Raw genomic sequence first — 21,861 nt, forward strand, 5'->3', positions numbered from 1 at the left:
TTTAAAATTTTTATGGGAGTATAGTTGATTTACAATGTTGTGTTAGTTTCAGGTATACAGCAAAGTGAATCAGTTATATATAAAAAAAATGAAATAATGCCATTTTTTCATTTTTAAATTGTATTTTGGCTCCTGAGCTGTAGCCGCTTGAATACAAGCTCATCATTATGAGCCTTATGCTGCCAGGTTGCATTTGCCATTGACTCATCTACTGAATGTGCAAATCACTGCAATGTTTGGACACAGTACTATAGGTACTGTCATTTTCTCCTTTTTTCTGTTGAGTGAGGTTTTCCATTTTATTTTTCTCTGTCCTTTTCAAAAACTAATGATGAAAAGTGTCTACAATCTTGTCATCTCATCTGTCAGCAGAATTTACCAACTTGCTGTAACTGTTCCTTGACACACTCCAGAAGAGTGAGAAATGAACAGAGATTCTTGTCTCTGTCCACAATGAAAACACTACCAGTTATGTGAACCAGGGCTTGCCCACCCCACCCATGCCTGAGTTAATAAAACATGGGAACAAAACCTCTTTCTTTTAATATTCCTATGAAAGAATATTGAACATCTGTAGGTGACTGAGTAAATATTAATAAGGTTGATGTGAGAGAGAAGGAAAACAAGAGGGATATGCTAAAGCTCGGAAAATTACTAAGCATAATGTGATATTGACACCAAGGACCCCATTTTATGCCTGTCTGACCAATCTCAAGACTTCATCAATAACCACACCTGGTTAATTACACTGAGGTAGCCAAAGAAGCCAGCAAAATTAATTAAAATATGCCCTTTTAGATGGGGAATGGGCAACTGCATCATCAGTGTTGCCTGTGATCTGTTCCTTCCTTTTGAAAGACAGAGCCCTGGGAGGTGGTGCTCCTATGTACCAGGAGGCAGGTTGTGGGTGACCATCAGCTTTCTGGCTAAAGACAGTTGAGCAGAGAATGTCACACTAATGCACTGTTTTCCCTTCCTGCACTGTCCTTGCCACCTCCTGTATTTATCCTCTTAGAATTAACACGGCATGGTAGTTTCGAGTACATGAGTCAAACTGCCTGCCCTAGAAGACTCTGAACAAGGTATATTCTCTCACCTCTCAGTTTCCTTATGTGTAAAATGGAGAAGATCGTGTCTACATCATAGGACTGTCAAGAAAACTGTGTGAGTTAGTGTATGTAAAGCACTTAGAAAAGTGATAGGCATATGGAAGGCACTTAAAGCATGTTATCCATTACTATTGTATAGGCACAGAGGCCGCAGCTCCCAGTTAGCCAAGCCACAACCAATCCACTTACAATCATTCTGTACCCAGACAACCATTCTGTTTTTCACTTTCAATAGAGTATTCAATAAATGACATGAGGTAGTCCACACTTTATTATAAAAGAGGCTTTGTGTTAGATGATTTTGCACAACTGTAGGCTAATGTAAGTGTTCTGAGCACATTTAATGTAAGTTAGGCTAAGCTATGATGTTCTGTAGGTTAATGTATTGAATGCATTTTTGACATGATATTTTCAACTTACAGTGGGTTTATTGGGACTTAACCCCATTGTAAGTCGAGGGAGATCTGTATGCTGATTTTTCTCTTTTCCTCTGTATTTTTAGACCCCAGAAGAACTAGAGGATGATTCAGACTTTGAGCAAGAAGATTATGATGTACGTAGCCGGACAAGTGTTCAGACAGAGGATGACCAGCTCATTGCAGGGCAGAGTGCACGGGTGAGTGGACATCTAGGACTTTGGTTTGGTGCACAGGGGCTGTGTTCACCAAATTGGTTTGAGGGAATTTCTGATTTCCAGGGACCTGGAATCCCAGAGATTCATGGGTCAGAAATCTGTGCCTCATCTGGGGTTGTTTCTAGCAATTCACATTTTACACATTGGAAGTGACAACCACTGATTCTGATTCCTTCTAACTCCATTCTCTCTCCATAACTCAAAACATAGCAGCCACATTACAGCAAAACTTATGTGTATGGTGGATTTGTTGGGGGTTGGGGATCATGATTAGATGATTCAGTGACCAGGGGATACAGGAATGCTCAGATCTTACTTTGGCACAGACACCATGGTTCTACTTGAAGTCTCCAACCTTCTGAACCACACAAAAGAAACCACAAATGGAGAATTAGAGTACTACTTTGTTATTTGTGGGCCTATTGTTGCTCCATACTCTGGCCTAGGGTCTCTGATAAACAATACCACATATTTTGAAATTCGTTCAAGGCCATCAGAGTAGAGAGAGAACGTTTTTTCCCCCAATACCTATCTATGGCCAGGGCAGTAGCCCCAGATCTGTCTACCATGTGATTGAAAAAGAAATTACAGAGACATACGAGAAACATACCAGCTTAAGGTGTGGAGCAAGAAGCAACAGAAAGATCACCACTCTGGCTGACATTTGAACACCTTCGAACACTCTGTGACATTGTCCACCAACACAAGTCTTCCACAGAAGATTCTGGAATCTGACCAATCTTATTAGCTGTAGCTCCTTGAGGGTAAGATGTTGGTAATCAAGGCAGGTGGAAGGAGATAAAATTCCTAGGGATTGCGAGAGGGCGAGATTCTCCTCCCTTTAAAGGCTCCGTTTCCATAGGGCAAAAATAATCAAAGTATAGTATAACTGAGAATTAGATATTCTAATTTTCTTTGTTAAGTTTCACTTAAAAGAAAATGAATAGGAAGTATGAGAAAGAGATGGTAATTTAGCATAGGGTTAAGAAACCCTAGGAAGTTCACACTGGCTTAGGAATTGTGAAAGAAGAGTAGGAAATAGCCAATCAAAGACTAAGCTTTATGTTGAGTCAAGAAAGTCTTTGTACTTAAAATCTTATTTCTCCTGATACTCTCATCCAACAACTAAATAATACAGAAGATGTATATGGACATTGATAGGGGTAATGTGAGAGTAAAAGCCAGAGCATTGAAGATGCATTGGCTTTGATTTCAGACAGACTTGGTTTTGAATTGTGAAGAGTAGAGGGGGACTATACTGTTACATGCTGCTTAATTTCTCAGAGCTTCAGTCCTATCATCTGTAAAATGTAAATAATAGACTTGTTTGATAAGATTCTTCTGAGGTTCTAATTACTTAATGTATTAAAATAATGAGCAAAATACTTGACATATATTAAGTGCTCAATAAGGGATGACTTGTCATCCTTTGGCAGAGAAATCTCTTCTAATCACAGGCTGGTGACAGTAGAAAAGTGCACAAAAGAGTATGAAGCTCCCTACTTTAAAAAATACCTTGTAGACTCTATTTACTCCCCCTAAAATGTTGAAAACAGGGAAGTTAAGCTGAGAGTCCTCTGAGCCTATGCTGGCATAACGCTAAACTAATGCATCAGGTCAAGTCAATTCATCTTTAAAATTAACTAAAACCAGCATTTTTATGTCAATGACAAAGGGCAAGTTTGAGTAATTCACCCAAACATTAATCAATTCAAAGTCAATTTAATTGACTGACTGCAACTTAGTATTGATACAGCCCAAGTATCCACTGACTTGTTTTCTCAAAGACTAAGGCATATTGTAAAACCTTTATCTTATAATCTTTTAATTACCATCTTGTCAAAATGGCATGATTAGCCTCATTTTTTACAAGGAAGAATACAGCCCCATTATACTTCCATTACGTTAGACATCAAGTCTGTTATGATGGCTGGAAACAAAAGTCAGATGGCACCTCTCTACATCATTTATTATTTCTTCACCCAGTGGGTGAAAAGACAATAATAGTCTTTTTCAAAAGATTTTTCAGCATGAGAGATGAACATGGGCCAGGATAATAAGAACAAAGTACCCCTGTAATCCAGCACTTGCTGATTTGTCTTTGCGATCTATCATGAGGTCTGTGTGAGTAACTTGCAGCAGGCAGCATTAGTTATTGAGTCAGCCTATTTAAGCCTATAATTATATGATGACAAATCAGAGACATAGAATTATGGCTGTAAATTGAAAATAAGAGGGTGCACTGAATTGATGAGATGACAGATGGTCGAACTTTTGACCAGAGAAGTGTGTTAACTTGGTCGAAATTGTGAAGGAGGCAAAAGTTGTCTCTGACAGAGGCAGTTGCTCTTTCCAGCAGCCTGTTCTCTCCTGTTACTTTGTGTTCTCATTCAGAGAAATTCTTCTCTGAAAATGGTAAATTAATCTAAGAGGAGGTTATGGTGGGAGAAAAGAATTTAGTACCCACTCCAACATTGCTCTCAAATTCTGAAATTAGAGTGAATGTTTGTTTCCTTTATGTGTTCCTGTCTGCTGCTTGTCTACAATACTTTATGAGAAAGAGAGAGAGAGAGAGAATGAATGAGAGCAATCATACCCTGATCTAATGAAATATAGAAATGATCAGGCCCTTTGTTCCTAAACATGACATCTTATAAACTCTTTCCTCACAAGCTGACATAGTTAAAATTGATCAGCAACAACTCTTGGGAATTTAACCTTCATGATAAAATATATTGTTTGGAGTCACACAAACCTGATTTTAAGTATGAACTTGGCCAAGCTGTGAGGCTTTGGGGTAACTTTCTTAACCTGTCCCTGCCTCATCTCCGTGTGTGTGTGTGTGTGTGTGTGTGTGTGTGTGTGTGTAATATATGTATATATACAGCATCTTACTTCATAATGTCATTAGGAGAAATGCATGATGAAATGTATCACGAGTTATTACATAATGTTAAGGTTAATGAAGAAGATGATGATGATGCTTGTAGCACAAGGTAGTCATTCATTAGAAGGCTGACCAATAATTTAACCTGAAAGAGCTAGATAATTCAGACCATCGTGAAAGTTTTAATTTGAATTAATGAGACAAGAACCTCAATTTTCCAATTCACTTCACAGCCTGAGACAGGTAAAAGTCACCCACTCCTTAATTACTTATGCTTATTATCCTGCTTTAAAACCAAGTGAGTAGAAATGGGCACATTACATTTTAACCTTTTAAATCATTATTTATAAACATTTATGTACTTAAAGCCTTAGAATGTAAGACTCTTGCTCTGTGTTTAAGAAACTAACATATCAGTTTGGAGGTCCATGGACTTTAAAAGTCATTTTTCATCTTGGGATTGGAAAAAATAATCCTTTTGAGATTGGAAAAAAGCTCTTTGAGATTTAGATTGAAGAAAAAGATTCTGGGCTGAGTGGTCGTTGGCTTGTGTCAGTGATTTGCACTTTCATTTAATAAATAAAGTTTAAAACAAGCACAAAAAAGTGGTTGGATGTTCAAAGGAAAGGCTAGGAGCATGGAACAGGGTGGTTAGAAAACTTTGTGAATTCAAGTCTCTGATGCCACTGATTTGGGGCCCCAGATCAACAATCTGGACAGCTGTGCTTAGCTACACAGAAAGCAGCCAAAAATCTCAGACCGCCCCAGGTGATCACATGACACAAACAGAAAAGCTGATTTGTTGTCTTTCCCTTTCGTCATGAAAATCATTTTTCTCATGTTTCCTTAGTTTGAGGGAATGAAAAATTGCATGTCATATATTTTGTATTCAACTTGATTTGAATGTAGCCAGCCTCTAATTTTTTTTTTCCTAGCTAGAACGGCTTTAATGTGTTAACATTTCAAACTGCTGAGTTACATTGATAAGACCTAATTAAAACTCATGTGTTGAATTTTAATTTGATTAACTTGCAAATTTCACAGTTTGTGATCTACTGTTTATAGATAACCTTTTTTTAAATTTCAGTTTCAGAAAAGGTCAATTATGAATTTTTAAAAGCTAAGAGAATTTTAATAATATTTAGGAAACAACTTTACTTCATTGATAGCTATATAAGCAGGAGCAAATATAACGACTCTTACACCCAAATCACACACCATTAAGTGCATTATGCGGGCGGAGCACACCTAGAGTCAAAATAACATCTTCTTATACAAATCTGCTTTAAGGAGCCAGTTTTTCTTTGGAATTGTGCCCTTATGAAACGTATGTCAGTTCTGTTAACTTCTCTCAAACTATGTTGATGCAGTGAGTGGAAAAATGGGTAAGCAGTCAATCAAGAGATATGTATTTAGCTTCTACACTGTGCAGGATGCTGGGGACTCTACCCTCAGGAAGCTCAAAGAGAACTCGGAGGTAGGGCATTACTCGAAATTAGGGAGTTAGAGCAAGGGAGTTAACATTCAAATGCTAAACGGCACAATGTGAAACTCAAGTGATACAGTTGATAGACATGTGTACACCCTTTAATGCATAAATTAACCCTTTTGGAACAATGACAGGTTTATTGCTAGAATCTGGAGATTGAATGTAGAGTATGGAGATCTGTCAGGTAGTTTTATAGATTCTTTTACAGAGAAGCACCTAACGGATGCTTTAAATGATGCTGGTTAGGACTTGTGAGGTTTAAGTAAAACATGATTATCAATTTTGTATGAGGAGGACAGATGAATCTAAGACAGCATTAGAACATCAGACAGGGATGCTTCAGGAAACTTCTGTAAATCCAAACCTATCTCAAAGGTATTGGAAAAGCTAGCTGCCTTGCAGTTAGTATGATATTGCATATGTGAGTTTATAACAAGCTCTTTTGTATATTAGCTATCTTTAAAAGTACTGTAAAATATTTTTCGAGTATTAGTATTTTAATACTTTATTGTATTTGCACAAGTCTGGCTTTTAAAATATGGATTGTAGTTTTTGTATACACACGCACACACATATTGATCTACATAAGTATATACATACATCATACACACACGCTCACATGCTATTTGTATAAAGTCACACACATGCATGCATGGGATTTCATAGACATGGCTGTCTATTAGTAAGATGTAGCATCTGGGAAGCTGCTGGTTCAAGGACACTTTATGCAAATCAGACAAAGGCACCCCTTTACCCTGGGCAGATGAAGGCTTGTCTAGGATGCTCAGCCTGGTGGACAGAGCCTAGAGTTTTAGTGGTCTTTGCCCCACTGGGCTGGGACCACTGGGCAGTGTCTAACCCGCATGGTCCTGCATGGTGATCCCATTGTGCACAATGGTTAAGAATGGTGTTAGCTGACCTGGGTTTGAATCCTATTCTTATAGCTCATTAGTTGTGTAATATTCAGAATTTAATTAACTTCCCTGGATCTTGGTATCATCATTAATAAAATAAGGGTAATAATAGTATTAATCTTGTAGAATAATTAAGTAGATTAAATTTTTGACATTCATAAGCCTTTTAGTACAGTACCCTGTATACATGCCTGTGTTCAAGGAATCATGTCAATCTTCTATTTATAGAGAGTCACATAGTCTCTGAGCCCATCCCTTCTCTTTGGTGGCAACTAAGTAATAAGCTAGAGAAGCAGCTAGAAGAAAACTCATACAGAAATAACAATAATGTTAACAATAATCCCACACATGCTTACTTTCATTTTACATTTATTATTTCATTTTCTGTCCACCATAACATTTTGAGGTAATTGTTTACTATTCTTATATTATAGAACGTTAAGGATGTGATTCAGTAGCAATGAGGCCTTAACCCAAGTCAGTTACAGAGCCAGGTTGAGCCCAGTTTTTCTGAGCTTATATCCACTGATATTTCCATTAGATACCAGCTACCTACCTCTCCTTTGAACAATTCACTCACATTGGGAGGAACTTTACAATATAGAAAGAAGGTTTTTTTGTGCTATTTACTTGTCCTTTGCAACAGCTGTCGGTACCCCAAATCATGCTCTTCTGGAGAATACGTGCATCCAAGAATGAGAGGGATATCAGTGCTGACACGCTGATCCACGTGGTCCTTTCAGTGAAGCAGGTTGTAAATGGTTCTTTGAGGATGCATTGAGGTGATGTCAAACATTTCATTCAGTGCCTGCTACATAAATAGTGTCTAACAAATACAGTTGATTCTCTTTATTCACGGCCCTTATGTTCTGTAAAGTCACCATGAACGCTTAATTAGCAACTACGGAATCATTGCTCCTAGGGGAAATACAGGGTTAGCTTCCTGAGAGCTGCTAGTCTTAATATTTCCTTCAACCCATCAATATGTAATCTTGTTTAATGAGTGTTTCTGTTTAGATACCTTATTAGATAGTTTTGGTTCATGAACATTGAGCTCACAGCTGGGAGCACTAAAAGTCATGCCTGAACGAAGTTCATCTAATACATGTATTTTCTCCATTAGGCACATCGCAGCCTTTTTGTGCTTAGAGACACAAGACAGCATTTCAGCACTAGGATTGGGGGCCAAGTTAGACAGCAAAACCACCAATAAAAAGTGCAAATATGTGGAAAATGTGGTACTAAATAGATTGCAGAAAGGATGCTTCTTTATGGTATGAGTGCTGAAACAAGAAAGCAGAGAAACCCTTGTTCAGCCTCATCTGGGAACATGGTTGTCGATGACTCAAAACTTTGGCATCTCTGCCTATGTCTGTGAATGTCTGAAAGCACCACAAATACTGATTTGGGGCTTTCAAATAGATTTTAGAGAGTAGGCAAATTTGCAAATAAAAAATCTGTGAATAGTGAGAATCAACTGTAGTTTTTCCTTTTCTACATTCCCTTACCTAGCAACTATTGAAAATCAACCTTTGCTTCTTAATCCTAAATTTTATCCCATCACAGCTTCCCTGTACATACTCATAGACTCTCCAGGGACCCATGTTCGACCCAGGATTTCCATACAGGAGGACTGGGAATAGGTATGCCATCCCTGATGTGCCCTGCATAAGGGATTTTTGTTTGGCATCTAACCATGAATGGCTTCATTAACACTCACAGGACATCTCCCCACCCCACTTGGGATGCTCAGATATCCTTTAAAATTCTTTTCCTTCCCAGCAACAGAGGCCTGTTTTCTTTTTTCTGAACAGATTTCAGTGTTGAAAGAGGTGCATTCTTTCATCTGGTAAAAGTTTCCCAAGACCAAATATAAAAATCGTCAGGAATAGATTCTTTTGAACAAACATATGTCATCATAGCGACAAAGAAGTTCTGTTACTGTCAACGTGCACGTACCTTTGGATCTCTTATTTTTTTTGTATGTTGGAACAGGGACAGGGAATGTGGGGACCTTACCAGTCTGTGCTTTTGCATTCTTGGGGCTGGAGAAAAAGTACTTTCCAGAATGGTGGGGCAGCCTATCATCCTTGTCAGGGTCTGGCTTTGCCATTAACTGGAGGCAGAGTCACCCTCCTGTCTGTGCTTCTTTGTCACCATTAGTCACACTTTTTCTGTAACCCACACAGGCCATCATGGCACAACTACCGCAAGAGGAGAAGGCAAAAATAGCTGAGCAGGTGGAGATATTCCACCAAGAGAAAAGCAAACTGGATGCTGAAGTGGCCAAATGGGACGACAGTGGCAATGATATCATTGTGCTGGCCAAGCAGATGTGTATGATCATGATGGAAATGACAGACTTCACAAGGTGAGGCCTGGAGACAGGAAGAGGAAGATTTTCTCATTAAAAATAACAGAAGCACAACAGTGTGTATTAGCATGTGAAAAGCCTGCTGAAAAATTAAAAGACTACATCAAAGCAAGGTAGTGGTATTATAAAATTTACATGTGTAAGTCAAAGTGATCTGGACCTGGTTCTTAGCAGATAGGTCTTTTTGGTCAAAAAGAACAGATTCATTTCTGTAATTATTATTGTTTTAATTATCCATCCTAAGTCAGTCATAAAATCAAACCCCTGGGGCTTGGGTGACTCATTTTTGGTCTATGCTGTTTTGCAGTGTGTTTAAGTATTATTCTGAAGATAAGGTGTATGATTTGTTAATAGCCCTTTGGAAAAAATATCTATCTATATATATATGCGTGTGTGTGTGCATGTAGACATGTAATATGGTTTAATGCTAGCTCATGATTTAGCATTAATCTCAGCTCATATTTTATCCTTATACACAAAGAATCAGGTTCAACTCTCTGATTCTGTAATTTTGACGAGGAAATTAAACATTGTATAAGTTTTAGATCCTTTTGCTCTGAGCAGTGCTTTTACTAAATCAAGATACCAGTCAGAATTTTGTCAGGAGCTTTTTCCTCATCAGGGGTCATTGCTGTTTCTGCCATTGCATTTTTAGTTTCCTCTTTAAAGGGAGATGACATTTCTGCCCTTCCTACCACCCAAAGGGCAGACAAAGGGAGAGCAAAGCTCAATGAAAGATCCCTGGATTTTTAGTCCAAATACCAGGTGATTTTGGACCTGTCTCGTACTGTCTTTATTCATTTGTACAATGGGAAAATAATACTCTTCTTATCAACTTTCACAGGAGAGTTTTAAAATCCAAAGAGGTAATGAAGTTATAAATTATGCTGCCATATGAATGAAAGCTATAATTTTTCTGTAGATTTGTTTTTCTGAGAAACACAGACACACACAGATACATGAGAAAAGATGTTTTAATGATTCAACACAGTATTTGTTATTAAAGTTATATAAGATGTGTGGCAATGTGAAGACACTACCTTATGGGTGACAATTTTTTAAGTGATTGTTGAGTGCTTTTAATAAGAAAAGCCTACAATTAATTATAGGTTATAATAAAATATGGCACATCTCTGCCTTTTTCCCTTTACCTTTTGCCTCTGGCCAGTATGTACTAATGACATCACTTGGTCCTTTCTCCAAATATTTAAAAATTGTTTTTGACTTTAGTGGAATGACTTTAAAGTTATGAGGGTGACCTTCGAGATTTTAAATGTCATTGTATTCATTAGAAGTTCAAATTTGTACATTTGGCTGGTCTTTGTTGGTTTCACAGATTTATTTCACACAAAAAATAATAGTAGGATAACTCAGTCTGAGCCATTATTTAAGTCTAAATTTCCTACAAATCAGACTATCATGGCAGCCCACAGTCATTGCTTTTCAAGGCCTGTGATGACTTAATTTGCTTGCTTTCAACACCATTCATACTTTATCTGATGGATATTATACAATCCATTAATAACATCACTTGAACAAATAATCTCATTAATTTAAAGTGAATGATGAATCAAGTCATGTTGCTAGTTTAGATCAGGGAGACATTTTATAATGCTCTAGATTATATATAACTGTGTCAAGGAAGAGAGATATACTTGAGGGGGTCTTGTTAGATGATGTTAAATAAGACAGACTTTCTATCAGTCAAAGCATAGTTTTAAAAGTGAAAAGAGGGCCACTTCAGTTCCTGAGGGATTTTGTACAATCACTTTATGCTGATTTGGATAATGAAATGTCTAGAGTGCTACTAGTTATCATTTTTTTCCGCTTCCTGATGAGTAGTTTTGTGCCCCTTTGTGAGGGCAAAGGGAGGATACAGTTAATAGCCAGAGAAACAGGAGAGACTGTGAATTGGAAATGGAGCACAGGAAGCTGAGGTTTTGCTGCTGCCCCCATCTGCCATGCAAAGAGGTAGCTAATTTGAGCCTTTCTTTGTGCCTCTCCCGTAAGTTCACTGCACTTGACCCTATGCATTATTAGCCTTGCATTTTCCACTTTAAAAAGGAATAATTTCAGCTCTATACCTCTAATGGCTCTTACGTATTATGTTCCCTTATTTAAAGGAAAGGATATAGCTGAGTAGGAATTGAAACTTGACTACTCTCTTCAGATCTTACATTTAAAGGGTGTTTGGGTACAAGAAAAAAAAACCTTTCATTTATTATTTTGTTGTTTTATTCTTATCAGTAGCTAATTCATTAATTTGATTCAGTAATCTCAATGATATCCACTCCATTATTATTAAAATTGCAGACATTCTGCCTCATTATTTGTGTAATAACTTCTTCATGGATAAAACTGATTATGCCTCATGTCTGTTTCCTGTTCAGTTCTTGACTTCCAAGAACTGAACAGGAAACAGTTCATCATCTCATCGTGATGGCATAAATGCTGTCTTGCATAGGGTGAATCCATGCCTCTCATGTCACTTTCAGAAAGAAATAGCAATGGGCCAGTCTTGTATCCCAATAACAAAAGGTGTACAAATGGCAGCAGTTCAGGAAAGAAACCCAAGTTTAATTGTACAGCAAGGGACAAAGCTGTCTCTTGAGATCAACTGTAAGTTCTGATCTTGAAAGGAACGGGGTTCAGGCTAAAACAAAAAGCTTTCAGGGTACAATCTACTGCTACAGTAAAGAATCATGTAATCAGCCTGCTATTCCCAAATTTCATTCCTGCTTTGGTATGGACACTCAGGGCTTCAGCCCAAGTGACAGCTTGACTGGTCTTCCAGTTCCAATTCTTGACTCTTGTCAGTTCATGCCATGCCATATCTGGCCATTAAAGGACATCCATCTAGCTCCCTTTGCACCAAAACTTTCTTTCCTCTTTTCATAGAATAATATAAAAATCTTGAGTTTGCTATCCTCAAGATAGCAAGTAAGATATCCTCAAGATATCCTCAGTAAAGGCCTACCTTTACTGACCCTTAGATTCCTTCTCAATTTTGTGCATATTTGTATTTCTACTTCAAGACCATCATATAAATGTTACTTCCTTGAATAATTCAACTTATGGTCCTACGGTCTCACCTGATTTATCTTTAATCCCCAGATTAATACAACTTTTCCACTGCACTGTCTTTAGACCGCTTCAGCTAATTGGTGAAAGTGGTATTTCCCAACTATGTTTTATGGACTGTGGTTCTGAAAATGGGCTTCTATGATTCAGTACATTTACAAATATACTCCTTACTTACTATATCTCATTACTGGAGAGTCACATCATATATTGATCTGTTAGAGGTACTGAGAAAACTATAGTAAATAAATGTTTTTAATTTGGATTAACTCAGAATTTAAGAATTCTGGGTACTGAGTACATTGACTCAGAATGCACTCACACATTGATTTTTCTCATTAATACCTATTACTTTTTCATTAAATAAATATGAATTAGTTGTTAAATTGTGGATAGCAGTAATGCAGTAATAGCTTTCCATGATTCTCTTTTTTTTTTGGAAGTGACCATTTCCTGGGAAAGCTTCCAAATATTGACCCTTGTATAAGAATCACCTATTAGCAAAAGAGAGAAGGTTACATGAACCTATACAGTAGAGCCAATTCTATGGCTTGATATTTTTCCAAGAAAACTAAAAATATGTTCCAAATGGAACAATAAGATGGCTTTTGTCTTTAAGGTCACAAGATTCCTCAAAGCACCTTTCAAAATGCCCAAAGTAGAGAACCTGATTAAGTTAGGGAAAGACAAAGTGTATAAACCATCACTTTGAACCTGGGAACTACAGCCAGTGGAACTAGTCCCTTTGTCCATACTGCCTTCCACTAATAGGAAGACTCAGACTTCTGATCTTTTCTGGGCAACATCCCTAGCAACACCATTCTCCTTTCTGTCTCTATGAATTTGACTACTCTAGTATCTCATATAAGTGAAAACATACAGCATTTGTCTTTTTGTGACTGGCATATTTCACTTAGCGTAATGTTCTCAAGGTTCATCCATATTGTACATGTCAGACTTTCATTACTTCTTAAGGCTAAATAATATTTCAATGAATGTATATATCATGTTTTGTTTATCCATTCATCTCTTCTTGGGCACTTGGATTGTGAATAATATTGCTATGAACATGGGTGTACAAATATCTCTTTGAGACCCTGCTTTCAATTCTTTGAATATATACCCAGGAGTGGAATTGCTGGATCACATGGTAGTTCTATGTTTATTTTTTTTTTAGGAACCACTGTACTGTTTTACATAGCAGCTGCACCATTTTACATTCCCATCAACAGTGCACAAAGGTTCCAACTCCTTCCCATCCTCACCAAGACTTCTTATTTTCTGTTTTTGTTTGTTTTTATAGTAACTATCTTAATGAGTGTGAGATGGTATCTCATTGTGATTTTGATTTACATTTTCCTAACAATTAGTGGTGTTGAACATCTTTTCATGTGCTGATTAGCCATTGTATTCTTCTTTGGAGAAATGTATATTCAGGTCTTTTGCCCATTTTTTAATGAGGATGATTAATTTTTAGTGTTGAGTTCTAAGAGTTTATCTATATTCTGGATATCAACCCCTTGTAGATATAGGATTTGCAAATATTTTCTCTGATTCTGTGGGTTGCCTTTGTATTCTGTTGATTGTGTCCTTCAATGCACAGAAGTTTTAAAAATTTTGATATAGTCAAATTTGTCTATTTTTGTTGTTGTTGTTGCCTGTTTTATTGGTGTCACATGTGAGAAATCATTGCCAAATCCAACATCATGAAGTTTTTCCCTTAACTTTTCTTGTAAAATATGTATAGATTAGCTCTCATGATCTACTTCCAGTTGATTTTTGTATATGGTATAAGGTAAAGGTCCTGCTTCATTCTTTTGCATGTAGATATCAATTTTCCCAATATCATTTGTTGAAAACACTGTCCTTTTCCTGTTGAATGGTCTTGACAACCTTGTCAAAAATCTGCTGGGCTTTCTATTCTGTTCCATTATTTTATACATCTGTCTTTATGCCAGTACTACACTGTTTTGATTACTGTAGCTTTGTAGTAAGGCCCCCAACTTTGTTCTTTTTAAGATTGTTTTGGCTATTTGGGGTGCCTTGACAATCCATATGATTTTTTAAGATAGATTTTTCTATTTTGGCAAAATTGCTGCTGGGTTTTTAATAGGGATTACATTGATTGCTTTGTGTAGTATTGATATCTTAATAATATTAGGTCTTCTAATCCATGTACATGAGGTGTCTTTCCATTTATTTGTGTCTTTATTCATTCAGCCATTGATGGACACTTAGGTTGCTTCCATATATTGAGTATTGTAAATAATGCTACAATGAACATAGAAGTGCATATATTTTTAAATTAGTGTTTTCATTTTCTTCAGATAAATACCCAGTAGTGGAATTGCTGAATCATATGGCAGTTCTATTTTTAATTTTTTGAGGAAACTCCATACTGTTTTCCATAGTGGCTGCACCAATTTATATTCCCACCAATAGTGCACAAGTGTTCCCTTTTCTCCACATCCTTGCCAACATCTGTTATTTGTTGCCTTTTTGATATAAGCCATTCTGACAGGTGTGAGGTGATATCTTATTGTGGTTTTGGTTTGCATTTCCCTGATGATTAGTAATGTCGAGTATCTTTTCATGTACCTGTTGACCATCTGTATGTTTTCTTTGGAAATATGTCTTTTCAGGCCCTCTGCCTGTCTTTAAATTGGATTATTTGCTTTTTTTGCTATTGATTGAGTTCTTTATATATTTTAGATATTAACCCCATATCAGATCTATGATTTGCAAATATTTTCTCCCATTCATTAAGTTGCCTTTTCATTTTGTTGATGGTTTCCTTTGCTGTGCAGAATCTTAAATAAATAATTTGTATTAGGTGCTTCTGACGATATCAATATTATGTTACTTAATGAAACTGTTTTTGAAGTCTTTCTTCTTTTCCTATATTCTGGAAGAATTTAAATTGCATTGGGATTATCTTCTTTTTAAAGCAGTGGTCCCTAACCTTTTTGGCACCAGGGACCAGTTTTTGGAAGACAATTTTTCCACAGACAATGGGGTGGGGGGAGCAGGGAGCTTGCTTGTCTGCCTGCCCGCCACTCACCCCCTGCTGTGTGGCCCAGGGGTTGGGGACCCCTGTTTTAAAAGTTTGGTAAATTCCTCTGAGAAACCATCTGGATTTACTGATTTTTTGACCAGCTTTCTCTCTGACAGCCTTACTTATTTCTTTCATGGAAATCAGATTCTTTAGAGTTTTCAAAATCTACTTTCTAGCCAGTGTTGGTAAATTATATTTCCCTAGAAAGTTATTTCATCCATGTTCTTTACATGTATTTGAGGAAACTAGTATTGTAATACTTCAAATGTTCTGTTTTTTAAGATAATTTAAATCTTACCTTTTTTTACTTTAGAATATTTTTCTCCTATTTTTTTCTTGATAGCAAGCTAAGTATATTTTCTATATCAGTTTTGCCTTCCTGTTTTTGGGAATCGATTTATTTATTTTCTGTGTTCTGTTATTTTTTAACTCATAAATCTCTTCTTACTTTTTTAATTTTATGTTTTTATTGAAGTATAGTTGATTTACAATGTTGTGCCAATCTCTGCTGTACAGCAAAGTGACTCTGTAATAGAGACATTTTTTTTTTAAATATTCTTTTCCATTATGGTTTATCACAGGATATTGAATATAGTTCCCTGTGCTATACAGTAGGACCTTGTTGTTTATCCATCTTATATGTAATCGTTTACATATGCTAATCCCACACTCACAGTCCTCCCCTCCCCCACCCTCCTCCTCCTTGGCAACCACAAGGCTGTTCTCTATGTCCGTAATTCTGTTTCTGTTTCATGGATATGTTTATTTGTGTCATATTTTAGATTCCACATGTTAGTGATTTTTATTAGTTTCTTCCTACTTTCTAAATTTGTGAGTCAGATGATTATTGTTTTTGTTATTTCTTACATATTAATATATGTAGTTATGGCTATTTGTGTTTCTCTGAGATTACTACTTTAGCTATCTCATCAGAATATAGCAAAAAGAGTACTAAATTGTGATTAGGGACACAGAGGTTGCAGTCCTTTTTCTCTCTCCTTATCACTCTCTGCATTATCATCTTGGGCAGGTCACTTCGCTTCCTCTTTGGGTTTCAGCTTTCTCAATCAGAAAATGAGGAAATATTTGATGATCCCCAAATTTCTACATTGCTCTCTAGTTTCATGTAATACATCCCTGTCATCAACTTGTGATTCCAAATATTTGAATTGAGTCTGCAATGTGAACTCTAAAGTCTCAAAATTTTAAATACAATATAATAGTGAGTCTATGTACTGTAGTTTCTGGTGTAATCACAAAAGACATGCTTCTAATCATGCTTTAGCTGCAATATGGGAGTCTCAGCCTCAAACAAATTCAAGTCTCTATAAATGTTCTTTATTAACTTAGCACATTTTGTCAGAGTCAATCAACTGTTGAAAGTTATCATGAAAGGTTCATGAGAAAGCATTTCCTCAAGTCCTTTGAAATTCTTGGAGCAAACAAACACCAAGATTGTTAGTAATGAAAAAACAAGCATAGTGCAGCCCTTTGTGAATGGGTTAAGATGAAGGCAAAAGGTAACAACAAATATTTTGTCAGAGTAAGTTTGCAAAAAAGATTTTCTAAGGTTTGGAAGTTACAGAGAAATAAACAATAATGAGAGTAATATTAAATATTAACAGATTCTACATCTAACCTTTCCTTTAAAAATATAAACCAAAAACAAAATAAAAGTTTATTTAGAGATAATTAAAAAAAATAATGTGAGAGAATGGGAGCCCAATTGTCCAGATTCTTTAATTCGTCCATATTATATGAAATTCACATGTAAAATCTCTGTCCATATTTAAAAAATCTATACAACAACTGAAAAAAAAATCAGTGTCTTTTATGGAAGAGTTAATGTTACCACAGCAAAATGAAATAGCTTGCTTTGAATTTCCCTATGTACGTGTTTAAGCACTGACATGAACACAATATATTTTACTTTTACCTACTAACACTGAAAATTCCAGAGACAAAATTAAGAGGGAAACAAAATGCCCCTCATTTACATTTATTTTCTAAAGTCATTTTAAGTCTTCCATTTTATAAAACGTTATTATATAACAATGGCAATCATTGCCCAGTCTCTATGCATTCTAAATAAATCACTTCTGAGTGGTTTTTCTCTATATTTTACCACATGTCTTAACTATAGGTTTATAATTTTGTAGGCCTAAAAAATGCATTGATTTTTAGATGCATATAAGGAGACCAGTAACAATGCTAAAAATATAAGGATGAATGTATTTAGTCTATTATTTTATTTACCTCTCAAGACAAGTGAAGAAAAATCATATCATATGCAACGTTTTGTTTAAAGATTTATGATGCAGCATAATTTCCTTTTCCTTTCAAATAAATATTTAAAAGACAAGTAATTTTAAACAGTTCACCTAATTGAAAGCCTTATGTGAAAATACTGGGAAAATGGTTCAGCATAAATACATCTACTGTCACACAGTGTTCTGTGTGTCTTCCTTCGTAAGTCAGTCCCAGAAACATACAAACCAGCAAGAGTAAGAGCTCAGCAGATTTCTGAAATTCTGGCCAAGCAGTTCCCAGTTATGGACAAGAGACAGTGGCTTCTTAAGGAGCCAAAGTGGACTTAAAAATATAATTAACATAATAATAGTGCTGAGCATGGTATGAAAGACAATGCATGTGCATTTATTTTGGCTAGCCTCTGATTTAAATTTAGAATTTATCACATGATTTGCATAGGCTTAGATGAGTTATTCACTTTAGTCTATTTTTTTCTTCTCTAAAATGGGAATGATGATGCCTACTTGTTAGGGTTGTTATGAAGACAAATGTATATACAACAGCATAGACACATGGTAAGCATTTACATATTAAATTCCCATTGCTCTTGTGGTGATCATAAGTTTTAAGGGACCACTGTTTAAAATATATAGAAATGCATGTAAAGAATAAAATGTGAGCATGCACATCCAAATAGGGAAAAATATTCCCTAAAAATGAATGCAAGCAAATTGAATTATTTACATGGAAATTGAAGTGAATCAAGAAAACATTCAAATTTCCTCTAACTTGGTCAGAGCCAAATCAAATACAAAAGCAGAGTCCTGGACAAACAATATGGTAGGTGTGTCTATTTCCTGTCATAAAGTGGATTTCTAATTATGTTGTGTCTGTTTTTTCAGAGGCAAAGGCCCGTTGAAAAATACATCTGATGTGATTAATGCCGCCAAGAAAATTGCCGAAGCAGGCTCTCGAATGGACAAATTAGCCCGAGCTGTGGCTGATCAGGTAATATAAGAGAGAAGAGCAAGCACATGCTGAGTGGGGTCATTAACTAGCTCTTGCATTCTGTAATGGGTTTTATGCACTCTATAAAATGCCCCCGAAGAATGAATTGTAGAGAATCGCTACCATTTTACAAACTGATCTCTAACTCTGTGGAGACTGAGTTGATGCCAAAGGTGGGTTCAGTTCAGGAGGGACTAGTAAATCCAATGATCAAAATTCCTTGAGAAAGAAGAGTACCCACTGTTTAAGAGACATAATCCACAAGGAATCATGGATCCCGGCTGTCCTCATTCAGAAAGTCAAATACACTGCACAGGGGGAAGAAAAAGAAAGAACTTTACTTCTTGTTATAATTGATCTCACTGTAATGATGCTCTCATAATAATTTATGCCCTAGGATAAATGGGATGAATCCACATAGTCAAGAACATCCAGATTTCAGCTTTATTTTCATCCAGACTCAAAGGGCATCAGAGATTAATGAAATTCTCAATAGTATCTGTTATGCTTTTAGACTGAACTAAGATACATGTTAAAATAGTTCACAATCTGAATGTTGAGTGTTTGAGCTTATTTCCACACTTTTCATCTTATTTTGCTGAATTGGAACTCTAAAATCCTGTTCTAAATACGTCTTGTTGCAATAATGGGCCATTTCTTTTAAGGGTACTTTAGGCAATATACTTTTCCAGATAGCTGATGTTCATCTCTTTAAGAAACCAGTGGCTTACAGTTTGAACTGTTTTAAAAGGAAAATGTTTTAAAATATAAATTAAGATTCTGAAATAGAAAATATTATATAAACTGCTATTTACATGGAGAAAATATTATGAGCATGAATTTGCCTACTAGACTACAAAACAGTTATGCTCTCTGGAGACAATGAAAGATTTTGGATTGTTTCCTCCCCCTGAGATGGTCCTAGTCTCCTATATATATATATATATATATATATATATATTACATTTTTATTGAAGTATAATTGCTTTACAATGGTGTGTTAGTTTCTGCTTTATAACAAAGTGAATCAGTTATACATATACATATGTTCCCATGCCTCTTCCCTCTTACATCTCCCTCCCTCTCACCCTCCCTATCCCACCCCTCTAGGTGGTCACAAAGTACCGAGCTGATCTCCCTGTGCTATGTGGCTGCATCCCACTAGCTATCTATTTTACATTTGGTAGTGTATATATGTCCATGCCACTCTCTCACTTTGTCACAGCTTACCTTCCCCCTCCCCATATCCTCAATCCATTCTCTAGTAGGTCTGTGTGTTTATTCCTCTCTTACCCCTAGGTTCTTCATGACATTTTTTTTTCTTAAATTCCATATATATGTGTTAGCATACGGTATTTGTCTTTCTCTTTCTGACTTACTTCACTCTGTATGACAGACTATAAGTCCATCCACCTCATTACAAATAGCTCAATTTTGTCTGGTTTTATGGCTGAGTAATGTTCCACTGCATACATGTGCCACATCTTCTTTATCCATTCATCCGATGATGGACACTTAGGTTGTTTCCATCTCCGGGCTATTGTAAATAGAGCTGCAATGAACATTTTGGTACATGACTCTTTCTGAATTATGGTTTTCTCAGGGTATATGCCCAGTAGTGGGATTGCTGGGTCATATGGTAGTTCTACTTGTAGTTTTTTAAGGAACCTCCATACTGTTCTCCATGGTGGCTGTACCAATTCATATTCCCACCAGCAGTGCAAGAGTATTCCCTTTTCTCCACACCTTCTTCAGCATTTATTGTTTCTAGATTTTTTTGATGATGGCCATTCTGACTGGTGTGAAATGATATCTTATTGCAGTTTTGATTTGCATTTCTCTAATGATTAATGATGTTGAACATTCTTTCATGTGTTTGTTGGCAGTCTGTATATCTTCTTTGGAGAAATGTCTAGGTCTTCTGCCCATTTTTGGATTGGGTTGTTTGTTCTTTTTTGTTATTGAGCTGCTTATAAATTTTGGAGATTAATCTTTTCTCAGTTGTTTCATTTGCAAATATTTTCTCCCATTCTGAGGGTTGTCTTTTGGTCTTGTTTATGGTTTCCTTTGCTGTGCAAAAGCTTTGAAGTTTCATTAGGCCCCATTTGTTTATTTTTGTTTTTATTTCCATTACTCTAGGAAGTGGGTCAAAAAGGATCTTGCTGAGATTTATGTCATAGAGTGTTCTGCCTATGTTTTCCTCTAAGAGTTTGATAGTTTCTGGCCTTACATTTAGATCTTTAATCCATTTTGAGCTTATTTTTGTGTATATTCTTGGGGAGTGATCTAATCTCATACTTTTACATGTACCTGTCCAGTTTTCCCAGCACCACTTATTGAAGAGGCTGTCCTTTCTCCACTGTACATTCCTGCCTCCTTTATCAAGATAAGGTGACCATATGTGTGTGGGTTTATCTCTGGCCTTTCTATCCTGTTCCATTGATCTATCTTTCTGTTTTTGTGCCAGTACCATACTGTCTTGATTACTGTAGCTTTGTAGTATAGTCTGAAGCAAGGGAGCCTGATTCCTCCAGCTCCGTTTTACATTCTTAAGCTTGCTTTGGCTATTTAGGGTATTTTATGTTTCCATACAAATTGTGAAAATTTTTGTTCTAGTTCTGTGAATAATGCCAGTGGTAGTTTGATAGGGATTGCATTGAATCTGTAGATTGCTTTGGGTAGTAGAGTCATTTTCACAATGTTCATTCTTCCAATCCAAGAGCATGGTATATCTCTCCATCTATTTGTATCATCTTTAATTTCTTTCATCAGTGTCTTATAATTTTCTGCATACAGTTCTTTTTTCTCCTTAGGTAGGTTTATTCCTAGATATTTTATTCTTTTTGTTGCAATGGGAAATGGGAGTGCTCTCTTGATTTCACTTTCAGATTTTTCATCATTAGTGTATAGGAATGCCAGAGATTTCTGTGCATTAATTTTGTATCCTGCTACTTTACTAAATTCATTGATTAGCTCTAGTAGTTTTCTGGTAGCATCTTTAGGATTCTCTATGTATAGTATAATGTCATCTGCAAACAATGACAGCTTTACTTCTTCTTT

The 21,861-nt window shown here is 36.2% G+C and overlaps 1 protein-coding gene across 4 annotated transcripts in view; it reads left to right on the forward strand.

Moving 5' to 3' along the window:
• CTNNA2 (catenin alpha 2) overlaps window positions 1-21,861 on the forward strand; it is a gene marked incomplete at its 5' end in the record, with an annotated part of 1,047,388 nt that overhangs the window by 973,108 nt on the left and 52,419 nt on the right. For all 4 annotated transcript variants that reach the window (XM_082851289.1, XM_082851290.1, XM_082851291.1 and 1 more), the window contains 3 exons: window positions 1,612-1,725; window positions 9,223-9,404; window positions 18,696-18,801. In XM_082851289.1, coding sequence (XP_082707415.1) covers window positions 1,612-1,725; window positions 9,223-9,404; window positions 18,696-18,801 — 402 coding nt within the window. The remainder of the gene's footprint in view (window positions 1-1,611; window positions 1,726-9,222; window positions 9,405-18,695; window positions 18,802-21,861) is intronic.

Source organism: Leucopleurus acutus (assembly GCF_964270905.1).
Source record: "Leucopleurus acutus genome assembly, chromosome: 12".
NCBI classification, from domain to species: Eukaryota; Metazoa; Chordata; class Mammalia; order Artiodactyla; family Delphinidae; genus Leucopleurus; species Leucopleurus acutus.